The sequence below is a fragment of the Chiloscyllium plagiosum genome, chromosome 11, assembly GCF_004010195.1.
Source record: "Chiloscyllium plagiosum isolate BGI_BamShark_2017 chromosome 11, ASM401019v2, whole genome shotgun sequence".
Classification (NCBI taxonomy): domain Eukaryota; kingdom Metazoa; phylum Chordata; class Chondrichthyes; order Orectolobiformes; family Hemiscylliidae; genus Chiloscyllium; species Chiloscyllium plagiosum.
The window spans coordinates 4,372,400-4,386,881 of NC_057720.1; the positions used below are offsets into that span (position 1 = coordinate 4,372,400).

At 44.2% G+C, this 14,482-nt stretch overlaps 1 protein-coding gene across 2 annotated transcripts in view; it reads left to right on the forward strand.

Annotated features, from left to right (window-relative positions):
• LOC122554110 (vitellogenin-like) overlaps positions 1–14,482 on the forward strand; it is a 105,158-nt gene that overhangs the window by 49,247 nt on the left and 41,429 nt on the right. For both annotated transcript variants that reach the window (XM_043698608.1, XM_043698609.1), the window contains exons 18-20: positions 2,589–2,673; positions 2,833–3,018; positions 6,793–6,925. In XM_043698608.1, the coding sequence (XP_043554543.1) occupies positions 2,589–2,673; positions 2,833–3,018; positions 6,793–6,925 (404 nt within the window). The remainder of the gene's footprint in view (positions 1–2,588; positions 2,674–2,832; positions 3,019–6,792; positions 6,926–14,482) is intronic.

A 14,482-nucleotide genomic window follows, 5' to 3' on the forward strand; every position in this document is an offset into this window, starting at 1 on the left:
CCACTCACCTATTGTACTCCATGCTACTTTCTCCCCACCCCCACCCTCCTCTAGCTTATCTCTCCACGCTTCAGGCTCCCTGCCTTTACTCCTGATGAAGGGCTTTTGCCCGAAACGTTGATTTTGCTGCTCCCCGGATGCTGCCTGAACTGCTGTGCTCTTCCAGCACCACTAATCCAAAATCTGGTTTCCAGCATCTGCATTCATTGTTTTTACCTAGGTTAGGTGAATTGTCCATGCTAAAATTGCCTGTAGTGATAGGTGAAGGGGTAAATGTAGGGGAATGGGTCTGGGTGGGTTGCTCTTCGGAGGGTCGGTGTGGACTTGTTGGGCCGAAGAGCCTGTTTCCACACTGTAAGTAATCTAAAAAAAACTGGCCATTTGGATACAGAACTGGCTCAAAGGTAGAAGACTGAGGGTGGTGGTGGAGGGTTGTTTTTCAGACTGGAGGCCTGTGACCTGTGGACTGCTACAAGGATTGGTGCTGGGCCTTCTACTTTTCCTCATTTACATAAATGATTTGGATGTGAGCATAAGAGGTATAGTTAGCAAGTTTGTAGATGATACCAAAATTGGAGGTGTAGTGGACAGCGAAGAAGGTTACCTCAGATTATAATGGGATCTTGTTTAGATGGGCCAATGGGCTGAGAAGTGGCAGATGGAGTTTAATTTAGATAAATCTGAGGTGCTGCATTTTGGGAAAGCAAACCTTAGCAGGACTTATACACTTAATGGGAAGGTCCTGAGGAGAGTTGCTGAACCAAAGGACTTTGGAGTGCAGGTTCATAGCTCCTTGAATGTGGAGCCGCAGGTAGATAGGATTGTGAAGAAGGTGTTTGGTATGCTTTCCTTTATTGGTCAGAGTATTGAGTACAGGAGTTGGGAGGTCATGTTGCAGCTGTACAGGATGTTAGTTAGGCCACTGTTGGAATATTGCGTGCAATTCTGGTCTCCTTCCTATTAGAAAGATGTTGTGAAACTTGAAATGGTTCAGAAAAGATTTACAAGCATGTTGCCAGGGTTGGAGGATTTGAGCTGTAGGGAGAGGTTGACTAGGCTAGGGCTGTTTTCCCTGCAGCGTCGAAGGCTGAGGGGTGAACTTACAGAGGTTTATAAACTCATGGGGGACCATGGATAGGCTAAATTGACAAAGTCTCTTCCCTGGGGTGAGCGAGTCCAGAACTAGAGGGCATAGGTTTAGGGTGAGAGGGGAAAGATATAAAAGAGACCTGAGAGGCAACGTTTTCATGCAGAGGGTGGTACATGTATGGAATGAACTGGCAGAGGAAGTGGTGGAAGCTAGTACCACTGTAACATTTAAAAGGCATCTGGATGTGAATATGAATAGGAAGGGTTTGGAGGGATATGGGTCTGGTACTGGTAGGTGGGATTAGACTGCGTTGAGATATCTAGTCAGCATGGACGAGTTGGACCAAAGGGTCTGTTTTCGTACTTTACATCTCTATGACTCTATGACTCTAAGGAGTTGGATATTGTTCTTAGGACTAAAGAGATCAAAGGGTAAGAAAGAAAATGCAGGAATAGGAGATTGAGTTGGATGATCAGTCAGGATCGTATTGAATGGTAGAACAGCCTCAAAGGGCTGAATGGCCTATTCCTGCTCCTATTTTCTCTGTCACTATTTAATAAGAGAAGAGTTTAATTCTATACTCTTAACAGTCAACATCATTATCATTGCTGAATCTCACACCACCAATATTTTTTGGATGCTGGAAGGGGGAAGATTGTCCTTGGACAGAAAGCTAACTGGACCAGGCATATGAATACTGAGTGAAAACAGGTCAGAGACTGGGAAGTCTACAGTGAGTAACCAACCTCTTAACTCTCTGAATTGGCAAGGTGGCTTAATGGTTAGTGCTGCTGCCTTACAAGTACCAGGGACCTGGGTTCAATCTCAGCCTCGGGCAACTGTATGTTTGGTGTTTGCACGTGATCCCTGTCTCTGTGTGGATTCCCCTCCAGGTGCTCTGGTTTCCTTCCACAGTCCAAAGATGTGCAGGTTTGGTTGATTGTCCATGGGAAATTGTCCCATAATGTGCAGATTAGCCATGGTAACTGCAGGATTATTGGTACAGGATAGGTGTCTGGTGGGATGCTCTGTGGAGGGTTGGTGCAGTACTCAATGGGTGAAATGAACTCTTTCTGCACTGTAGGGTTTCTATGATTCTCCAATATCTATCTACAAAGTGCAAGTCAGGAGAGTAATGGAATATCCTCCAATTATTGCAAGTTGCCACAGGCTCAGAATACCATAGACACATCTCTCATTAGGCAGAGAGGCGCACAATTGGTGGTGAGTTTATACCAAAAATCAGCACAGTTCAGGTTGAGAAGATGGGGTCTTCGTGGTGACTGGGAAACGTACCCTCCCTAGCTGGCTGAGCTAACCAACTCCAACGTGATGATCCTGTTCAATGGTGAAGCCAGCTTGAGGGGACAACTGACCTCTCCCACCTTTGTTTTCTTATATTCTAAAGGATGTGATTTGTTTTAAATAGAAACATGAGTGAAATCACGAGCAAACAATGTAATTATGACTGACATTTCTCACTCCCTTTCTCAAACAGTTGATGCGCGTATCCCTTCCTCCATCTCATCCTTTTCTCAATTGCTCAATGCTGATATTCAGCTGAACGTCCAGCTGAACCCAAGGTAGGCTTTTCAAACCTTCTCTCCAAGGTGATCTTAGATTTCAAAGCTTTAACATTATGCATTTTACTTTAAGAATTATTATTCACCAAAGTGATCTTATACCTTATAGCCATTGTTTCCAGCGCTGGTCCAATTTACTGTTTCTCTGTTTGCTCTCAGTGTGGCTGTACATAGTAAAGCCATCATGGGAATAAATACTCCCTTCATCCAGTCTGGTTTAGAACTTGATGCAAAACTCCATTCCGCGTTTTCTGTGGACGTAACAGTGAATGTGAACATAAAAGAAAGAAATTTGAAAATTGACACTGCAGCAGTTGAACAAGAAAATGAAATCATGTCTTTCAGGTAATGAATGCTGCATTTATTTTTCTCTAATTATCTTCCATTCCTCCGCTAGGGAGGGAAGTTGTGTCTCAACTGAGGATGCAGAGGGAGATTTGTGTTGCTATACAACAGCTAGAAGCTCTAGGGTGAAGGGTGTGGAGCTAGAAGCCCTAAGGTGAGGGGTGCACAGCTAGAAGCCCTAGGGTGAAGGGTGTACAGCTAGAAGCCCTAGGGTGAGGGGTGTACAGCTAGAAGCCCTAGGGTGAAGGGTGCACAGGTCAATTAATTTTAAAATCTCATCCATCTTTTCCAATTCCTCTATGATCTCACTCCCTACTATCTCTAACCTCTTCCAAACCACCACCTTCAGAGATCTCTGTGCTCATCCAACTCCTGTTGCTCTCCCATTGGTGGATTTGCCTGCAGCTATTGAGGTCCTAACTTCTGGAATTCCCTCCCTTGGGCAGAATTTAATGCCCTCCCTTCATAGCGAATTTGAAGGTGAATGGGGCATTATCTGGTCTCAAGGATTTTGGGTGGGGACCCTGCTGTGCTCTTGTCTAACGTCTATGGTGATTAGCCTGAGGCACACCTGCCCATCCTGATGCTGAGTGAGACACTCAGATGGGCACACGATGACCACGATCGCCCTGCTGCTATCCACCCAGCAGAAAGCTGGAAACATGGACCCCATTGGGGTTGCAAGTGGGCGTCCAGTGCAAATCTTCTTTTGGAAGGTGCCAACATTGTAACGGTGCAGTGGCACCTGGTGGCCAACCTCTCTGACCCTTTTTTCCAATCCTCCATCTCTCTGTCCAGGGGTCTGCCCCCGTGAATCCCTCTCCTGCCATCACTCACCTGTGCTGGGGTTCCTATATGACCCTGAGCCTCAAGTGGGTGCATTACTGGCAGCAGCCACCACTCCCCTGCTGGCGCTGCTGAGCAATGAAGAACTGCTGGCCACCAGTTGGTCAACAGAAACCAAAAGAGAAAATGCTGGAAAATCTCAGCAGGTCTGGCAGCATCTGCAAGGAGAGAAAAGAGCTGACGTTTCGAGTCTAACTGACCCTTTGTCAAAACTTTGACAAAGGGTCAGTTACACTCGAAACGTCAGCTCTTTTCTCTCCTTACAGATGCTGCCAGACCTGCTGAGATTTTCCAGCATTTTCTCTTTTGGTTTCAGATTCCAGCATCTGCAGTAATTTGCTTTTATCCAGTTGGTCAACAGATCTTGGTAAAGGGACAGGCATCCAACCCCTTAATGTTCTTGATATACAAATCACTGGACGTCCCAAAAAAGGAGAGTGAACAGTGGAACTCTTGCTGGGTCATCAGGGGGTGAGACCATCATCACTTTCAATAAATTCCACCCTTTATGTGTCCTTATTTCTGTTGTTACATTAAAATGACCCAGTAGGGTCCTTGCCAAGTTTAATTATGTTATTATGAAGCGGGATTGCTTTCTTGAAAAGGGGAAGGCTATGACAAGATCTGATAGATGTGACTTGACTATGATTGCTAGCATAAAACTTTTAAGAAATCATATGAGACCCTTGGACTGATAAGCAAAAGCATGCAGAGTTCACATAATATGTTAAAAAGTCATAAATCAATGGCTAAGACCCAATTGATGTGTTATGGCCAGTTGTGAGTGACACATTGCAGAAAAAGTATTAGACTGTTAGAGAAAGCACAAAGGGATGGCCCAGGGTGAACCAGTTTAGTTAGCTGAAGAGACTGGATAAGTAGTGATTATTCTCCTTAGTATAAAGGAGATGATTTGATCAGAGGTTCAAGGGAATTGTAGTTACGCGGAGAGATTGGAGAGATTGGGGTTGTTTTCTTGGATCAGAAAAGGCTGAGGGTTGACATGATTGAGGCATACAAAACTGTAAGGGATACACACAGAGTAGACAGGAGGAACCTGTTTCCCTTGGGAGAGAGTTCAAAAACCAGGGGGTCATCGATTCAAACTAAATGGCAGAAGAATTATAGGGGACGTAAGGAAAAATATTTTTATGTAGAGGGTAGTGGGTGCCTGGAGTTTACAACCTGAGTTGATAGTGGAGGCAGAGACATTAAACTCTCTTTAAAAAACATGATCTGCACCTTAATTGCTGTAGACTGCAGGGCTATGGGCCATGTGTTGAAAGGGCATCTGTGTGTTACTGGGTCAGCATGGACAAGATTGTCCGAATGGCCCCTTTTGTGCTGTGTCATTTCAATGGTTCTATAGTTCGAAGTCAGGAAAGGTTCAATTTAATAAATATGGAGAAATTGATTGTAGTTGTACTGGGGTCAGTAGCCAGAGGATAGGGGGTTAACATGACAGGCAAAAGACCCATGGATAATACAGGGAAGCCTCAAATGTTTACAAAACCATTCGTTCAGATCCAGAAGGCATTGCCGGAAAGGGCGGTAGAAGCAAACTCAATCATAACTTTCAAAAAGTAGGAGTTGGATAGATACTGGATGGGTAAACATTACAGGAAAGAGCAGGGGAGTGGAGCTAATTGGAGAACTGTTTTAAAGAGCCAAAATAAGCACAAAGTCAAAGAGATGTACAGCACAGAAACAGACCCTGCAGTCCAACTTGTCCATGCCAACCAGGTATCTAAATCAGGAGAAAGTGAGGACTACAGATGCTGGAGATCAGAGCTGAAAAGTGTGTTGCTGGAAAAGCGCAGCAGGTCAGGCAGCATCAAAGGAGCAGGAGAATTGACATTTTGGGCATAAGCCCTTCTTCAGGAACCCTTTTCCAGCAACACATTTTTCAGCTCAGGTATCCTAAATTAACCTAGTACCATTTGCCAGCATTCGGCCCATATCTCTCTAACTACATATACCCATCCAGATGCCTTTTAATGTTATAATTGTACCAGCCTCCATCACTTCCTCTGGAACTTCACTTCATATACACATCACCCTCTGCATAAGAAAGTTGCCCCTTATGTCTCTTTTAAATCTTACCCCTCTCACCTTAAACCTATGCCCTCTGGTTTTGCCCTCTCCTACCCTGGCGAAAAGACCCTGTCTATGTATCCTATCCATGTGCCTCATGATAAACCTCTATAAGGTCACCCCTCAGCCTCCAATGCTCCAGGGAAAACAGCCCCAGCCTGTTCAGCCTCTGTCTAAAGCTCAAACCCTCCAAAACTGGCAACATCCTTGTAAATCTTTTTCTGACCATGGATGAAAAGATATCCTCTATACTTTATCATTTAGTGATTCTATTGTTGCTGTGATGATGGCCTAGACTACGGTATTATGACGAGACAATTGCTTCAGAGACCCATGATTTGGAGGTGCCGGTGTTGGACTGGGTGGGCAAAGTTAAAAATCGCACAACACAAGGTTATAGTCCAACAGGTTTATTTGGAAGCACTGCCTCTGATTAATCACTTGATGAAGGAGCAGCACTCCGAAAGCTAGTTCTTCCAAATAAACCGGTTGGACTATAACCTGGTGTTCAGTGATTTTCAACTTCAGAGACCCAGGTCATATTCCAGGATCAGGGGGTTTGAATCCTATTATGACAAATGATGGATCCAGTAAAAATCTAGAATTAAGAGTCTATTATCTTGAAGCTATTGTTGATCGTCACGAAAAATCCACCTGTTTCATTAATATTCTGAAAGGAAGGACACTGCTATGACTCCAGACCCCAGTAATGTGGTTGATTCTTAACTGTTCTCTGTACAATTAGGGATGAGCAATAAATGCTGACCTAGTCAGTGAAGTCCATGTCCTGTGATGAATTAAAAAAAACTGATCAATGCCCTAATTGACTCACAGATCAGAAGTATTTGCTGTTTCAAGAAACATTGAGAATTTGTCTGCGGCAAAATCAGTGCCGATTTTACCTGAAGCAGAAGAGCCAAGCATCACAAATCAAAGATTCAAGGCAACGTGGAGCAATCCAACAGATGTAAGTTTTGTTTTACATCCAGTAATGTGAAGCAAACGTGAAGGTAGGTGTCTACTACTGTTGACATCCTCAGAACGGGGGCACGGTGGCACAGTGGTTAGCACTGCTGCCTCACAGCGCCAGAGACCCGGGTTCATATTCCCACCTCAGGTGACTGTGTGGAGTTTGCACATTCTCCCTGTGTCTGCGTGGGTTTCCTCTGGGTGCTCCGGTTTCCTCCCACAGTCCAAAAAAAATGTGTAAGTCAGGTGAATTGGCCATGCTAAATTGCCCATAGTGTTAGGCGCAGGGGTAAATGTAGGGGAATGGGTCTGGGTAGGTTGCGCTTCAGCGGGTCGGTATGGACTTGTTGGGCCGAAGGGCCTGTTTCCATGCTGTAAGTAATCTAATCTAAACTGTGTCATGCAAGGAACCTCTTCAGAAAAAAAAGAATAAAATAGTAATTTATTGTCACCTGTACTTTAAAAAAGAAATACAGTGAAAATTGTTTAAGTCGCCATATGTCATTTTCACAGCAAATTATATATATTAAATATATCAGACTATAAAAGACTGCAGATGCTGAGGAGTACATTTTTAGCCTTCCAGAATGATTTCTGTGAGGTAGGAATATGATAAAACAATTTGAATCTAGCAACGTAAATATGGTTATAACACCATTATGTTATTGTGTTTGACTAATTGCAGACACGTGTGATATCTTTCAGCAGCAAACATCGATGGTTAAGAAATGCTCATGATCCATGCAGGATTTTCATCACATACATTTTCTTTGCTGATTCTTTGTGACATGCGCAATGTTATTAGATTAGATTAGATTAGATTACATTACAGTGTGGAAACAGGCCCTTCGGCCCAACAAATCCACACCGCCCCGCCGAAGCGCAACCCACCCATACCCCTACATTTACCCCTTACCTAACACTACGGGCAATTTAGCATGGCCAATTCACCTGACCTGCACATCTTTGGACTGTGGGAGGAAACCGGAGCACCCGGAGTAAACCCACGCAGACACGGGGAGAATGTGCAAACTCCACACAGTCAGTCGCCTGAGGCGGGAATTGAACCCGGGTCTCTGGCGCTGTGAGGCAGCAGTGCTAACCACTGTGCCACCGTGCCGCCCATGGATGATGTTTCCCCACCATGACACAATCACTGTAAAGTACCCTTTTTGCAAGCTTGCTTGTAACACTGGCCAGTTGTTCCCCCACTCTCAGCTCAAGACTGAGTCATTATCTTATTTCACAACATAGGAACACAAATACCTCAGTGGGTTGGGCAGCAGTTTTATGATGTAAAGTAACGCCATCAGCATAGGTTCAATTCCTGCACCAGCTGAGGTTACAACGAAAGGTCCCACCTTCGCGATCTCTCCCCTGTCCTGAAGCGTGCTGACCCTCAGTTGTCTCCGTCTAATGAGACAGTGGTCCTCTGGGAATATTGCATCCTTACCTTTGGGGTCTCTGTTAGTGTTAGGGTCCCTACCTCTGGGCCTGAAGATCTGGATTCAGGTCCCACCTGCTCCAGAAGGGTGCCATTAAATCTGTAATGTGCATGTTTACAGCAAGAATTGAACTCCTAATTTGGTGAGCCAGTAGAGACATGATGGTCTAAAAGGCCTCTTGCTGAATCAGACATCCTGCAACCTCAATGGGGACTGAAAGCTGAACACAGGTTGCCGATGCAATACTGAAGTTTAATTCAACCAAGGAGTGAACGACTTCAATCGGTTTCATTATTTACTTAGATATTGCACTAGTCCACAAGTCAATTATCATCCTATGAAATTAAACCAGATCCAAACCCTCCAAGGGTGTTATTAATTTGCTGGAGTGTCTCTTCAGCAACAAGAAATATGGAACAAAGATAGAGTCATAGAGCTTTAAAGCATGGAAATGCGCCCATCTGTCTAACTCCTCCACACCAACCAGATATTTTAAATTCCCATTTGCCAGCATTTGGCCCATATCCCTCAAAACCTTTCCTATTCATGTGCCCGTCCAGATGCCTTTTAAATGCTGTAATAGTACCAGCATCCACTAGTTCCTCTGGCAACTCATTCTATGCACACACCACCCTTTGTGTGAAAAAGTTGGCCCTTAGGTCTCTTTTAAATTTTTCCCCTCTCATCTTAAACCAAAGCCTTTTAGTTTTGGACTCCCTGGGTAAAATACCTTGATTGTCCAGGCCCCTCCTCAGCCTCCACCACTCCAGGGAAAACAGCCCCAGCCTATTCAGCCTCTCTCTGTAGCTCAAACCCTCCAACCCTGGCAACATCCTTGTAGATATTTTCTGAACCCTTTCAAGTTTGACAACATCCTTCCTATAGCAAGGAGGCCAGAATTAAATGCAGTATTCCAAAAGTGGCCTAACCAATGCCCTGTACAGCCACATGACCTCCTATCGCCTACTTGCAGAGCACTTCAGAGAACATCTCCGACTTGCTGTAAACATTTGAAAGTTGATTACCAGCAAACTCTATTGGCTGGGATTGAACAATATGATCAGGCTTTGATCAACTCATGGCTGAGTGCCAGAGAACTTTCTGGAAATGGAGGACATTTTCTGATAAGTTAGCAGAGCAAAGGGATTTTCTCAAGAAAAGCCTTCCAGACCAAGTTAGATGAAAAAAAGTAAATGTGACAATGAATTATGTTTTTTATTGAGTATTGCTACTGAAAGGATTAAGAATGCTTAGTTAAATTAAAGTGTGAGTCAGTTCCCTGCCCTTTGTCTGTCACAGAAGATAAAATACCTAAGTGAAAGGTTTGAGTAATCCTTTTCAGGCAACACCTTACTGGTAACAGCACTTTTGCTACAGATCTGGGAACATTTTGTATGAATTGAGGGTTTTTGCCTCCATTGTCAAACTGGGAAGTGAATTCCAATCCCCACCACCTTCTGGTGAAAAAGCTTCTTTTCACATTCCTTCTAAACTCTCCATTAATCACCTGACATTTGTGATTCCAACCCCCTCCCCCCCCCACCCCCACCCTCTGCCACCACCCTGGTAATTTACCTCCCTTCTAGAGGAAACAGGTCTTCCCTGTTCACTCTCTGTAGACCTTTCATTATTTTATACATCACAGTTAGGACGTCCCTGAGCCTCCTCTGTTCTGAAGAACAAAGCCCGTGCTTCCTCATTGCCGCAGTTTTCAAGTCCTGAAAATATTTTTACCAATAGCAGAGTGGCTTAATGGTTTGCACTACTGCCTCACAGCTCCATGGACCTGGGTTTGATTCTAGCTTCGGGTGACTGTCTGTGTGGAGTTTGCACATTCTCCCCGTGTCTGTGCGGGTTTCCTCCTGTTTCCTCCCAAAGTCCAAAAATGTGCAGGTTAGGGTGGATTGGCCATGCTAAATTGCCCACAGTGTGCAGGCGAAGTGGGTTATCCATGGGGCATGCAGGGTTACAGGGGTAGGGGATGGATATGGATAGATTCAATGGGCCAATGGACCTGCTTCTACACTGTAGGGATTCTACAGTTCTATGAATCCGCTTTGCCTGCTCTTCGGTGCACTTACGCCCTTCCTATGATATACTGAATAGAACTGAGGAAGAAAATTCCATTTGGGACCTCAGCAATATTCCAAATGCTGCCTTTACAATTTTATGGACCTGTCCTGCCAAGGACCTGTGGACACGCACTCCAAGGTCTGGACCTATATTGTCAGGAGCTCAGAAGAATGAGAGTTGATGTCATTCAATCATATTCAATGAATGCAGGGAATGACAGAGTTGATGCAGGAAGGGTTTCTCCCGTCGCTGAAGGGGAAACCAACACACACAGGCTCGAGGTTAAGGTGAAGCCATTTAGTACTGAGATGAGGAGGAATTTCTTCACTTGGTGAGTGATGGATCTTTGGAATTTTCTGCTGCAGAGGAATGTGAAAGCCCTAGATATTAAAAACATCAAAGCATACAGGATAGTGCATGAGAATTACCCTGAAGCAGAAGATCAGTTATGATATTATAGACAATAGACAATAGACAATAGGTGCAGGAGTAGGCCATTCAGCCCTTCGAGCCTGCACCGCCATTCAATATAATCATGGCTGATCATTCCTAATCAGTGTCTTGTTCCTGCTTTATCTCCATAACCCATGATTCCACTATCTTTGAGAGCTCTATCCAACTCCTTCTTAAATGAATCCAGAGAGTGGGCCTCCACTGCCCTCTGGGGCAGAGCATTCCACACAGCCACCACTCTCTGGGCGAAGAAGTCTCTCCTGAGCTCTGTCCTAAATGGTCTACCCCGTATTTTTAAGCTGAACAGGTTGGACCGAAGGGTCTGTTTCCATGCTGTGCATCTCTATGACTCTATGACTCTATGAGTCTATGCCAAGGGCATTGGATACACGGCAGCACCACTACCTACAGGGTTTCCCTCTAAGCTGATCACCATCCTCCGGTGGACATATATTGCTGCTTCTTCAATGGTCAAAATTCTTGAATTTCATCTTGAACACAGCATGTATGTAACTCTCTTGTACTACAACAGTTCAAGAAAGCAACTCTGCCATTTTCAAAGAGGAGATTAGGGACGAGTAATCAAAGGCCAATAATGCCCCACTCAGATGCATGAATGAAAAGTAATAAATTCTGTTCTGAAAGCATGAGGATTGAACTCACAATGAACATGAACAGAGCGCATTTGAATAGTTTGACCCAAGACAGAAATGTGCGATCCTGAAATGTACAATTTCATTTTTCAATTGCAATGATAATAATTCTCCATCCACAGACATGCAAAGAAATGTTTTTCTTTCAATCTCACCAACTCCCTGAAAGATCTTCATTTGCAATTAAATCATCTCTCTGAGCTGACAATTGAAGATGCCCCATTTTGTCAGTTTGATGAAATGTTGCTATGGAGATGATCGGATGACATTATAAGAAGTGGAGTTCCGGAATGCAGTTGGAGATGATTCCAAGGACTGGCAATGGCTCTGAGAGATATGTTATTGACCTTTGATTGAAATTTGTGTCAGGCTGCAAGTACTTGGAAGTATAATTTTACAATCAACACGCTGAGTACTTGTTCAAGGGGCCCCATCTGTTAGCTACTTGCTGTGGTTTACCTTTCCACGGAGACAAACAGCAGATAAACTGTGTTCCACTGAAACAAAGATGTTCGTAATGTTTGCAAGCATCTTTCCTCAAGTTAATGGATTCACTTCACCCTGGGTGCGGAGTTATTTGAAATAAAGTTCTAATCTGGTATGCCATCAAAATGCGGCTTAAAATCAATACATTTTAAAGCAAAAAAAAACAGCCTGCCCTTATAATGGGCTACTATTTGGGCACTGGCATGATGGCCTGAAAGTCTTTTTTTCTCCCATGTCTGAGTTCAAGAGGGAATTATGCACGGGCTCTTTTAGGTAATAAAGAGCCTCCCAGGAGGAGTCAAGATTGTGTGCTGTGATAGTAGCTTAGTTCACAGAGTCATTGGGTTTTTAACAGCATGAATCAAGACCCTTGGGTCCATCATTGTCCGTGCTGATCATCAAGCATCTATCTCATCCCACGTTTAGCACAGGCTGTCATCTTGGTCAAGTAATTGAAGTTTGCTCTCCAGCTGTCTGCCTGGCCGATTTCCACTTACCTTGCCTGACGTTAAGGATTAACTTGGCTGCATGGCATTAGGAGGGAGAGTGCTGAATTAAACGTCATGCAACTGTAAATTGTAAATGCAACTTTTCTTTTATTGTGTACTCTTCTACTGGAAAACTATATCTAATCCGTGTTGGGAGTACTAAACCTAGTGGCTAATGCCCTGCCACCTCTAGGCTAGTTCAAATTGTGGCTGGAATCAAAGTTGTTGCCCTAAAGCAAAACCAGGGACATGCTGGTCTAGCAACCCAGTCGACTGGGTTGAGGGTTCTATGCGTTTAAAGGTCCCGATAATAGGTCAGAAAGCTTGGGCCAGCCCAGTGTGGTTATTGCTGTGACCTCTGGCTGCATTTTAGATCAAAGCAGCAATAAATTAGCTGCCTCTGGGATTGTTTTGTCTTTGAATGACTTGAGCCTGCTCCCAAGATCTGCCTTCTCCAAGCAGTAAGCGGTTTGGGTATGAAATACATCACTTGGAAAATTCAATGGAAGTATACAAGAGGGCATTGAATAATTGTTTAGATAGAAACAATCTGCAGGATTACGGGTAACAGGAAACAGATTGGTATGAACTTAAAATGCTCAGAGGGCTAGTGCAGGCACAATGGGCTGAATAGCCTTCCACTGCACCACAACAATTCTATGATTCTTCGTGAGTACCATGTTGTATGGACAATTCAGACCAGAACTCATCATGTTGTGTGTGCTCTCTATACAATCACTTGGTATGTTATAGATATATCAGCACCATCCACCTTTGGGAGTAGCTATCCACAGTGCCCATGTGGTCCAGAGTCCTTGTGGAAGACTGCTTGGTTGCCCAATGAGAAAAGACTGTTGTCTTAAATAAGATATAATTTATTACAACATATCAATCGGGCAAGGTAAAGTTAAAGCTACCATAGTCCTACCAGACCAGAGGCTGCTGTCTCTTTACAGAGAGAGAGAGAGAGAGATGACTGGTAGTAATCTGAGGGTCACTATGCCTCAACTGAGAGGAGAGGTTGAGAAAGAGAATCCCTTATGGGAACCTCAGTCAGTGTAGGAATTGAACTCTTTACCCTGCAAACCAGCCGTTCAGCCAACTGAGTACAAGTTTTGTGATTATGATCAACATTGTTACAAAGACTATGACCTCCCCTTTATCGTACGGTCAGAAATGGGGACGTCCGCTGACGATTGCACACTGTTCAGTAGCATTTGAAACTCCTCAGATACCTAAACAGTCTCTGTCCAAATGCAACAATATCCAGGCTCTGTCTGCCAAGTGGCAATTAACATAGATACCATTAAAATGCCAGGTTATGACCATCTCCAAAAATAGGCAATCTAATCATTGCCCTTTGACATTCAATGATATTACTGTCTGTGAATTCCACACTGTCAACATCCTGGGGTGACAATTGAACAGAAACTGAACTGGGTTTACTGCATAAACTCACTACATTCCGGACTCACTACATTCCGGACTCACTACATTCCGGACTCACTACATTCCGGACTCACTACATTCCGGACTCACTACATTCCGGACTCACTACATTCCGGACTCACTACATTCCGGACTCACTACATTCCGGACTCACTACATTCCGGACTCACTACATTCCGGACTCACTACATTCCGGACTCACTACATTCCGGACTCACTACATTCCGGACTCACTACATTCCGGACTCACTACATTCCGGACTCACTACATTCCGGACTCACTACATTCCGGACTCACTACATTCCGGACTCACTACATTCCGGACTCACTACATTCCGGACTCACTACATTCCGGACTCACTACATTCCGGACTCACTACATTCCGGACTCACTACATTCCGGACTCACTACATTCCGGACTCACTACATTCCGGACTCACTACATTCCGGACTCACTACATTCCGGACTCACTACATAAACTCACTACATTCCGGACTCACTACAT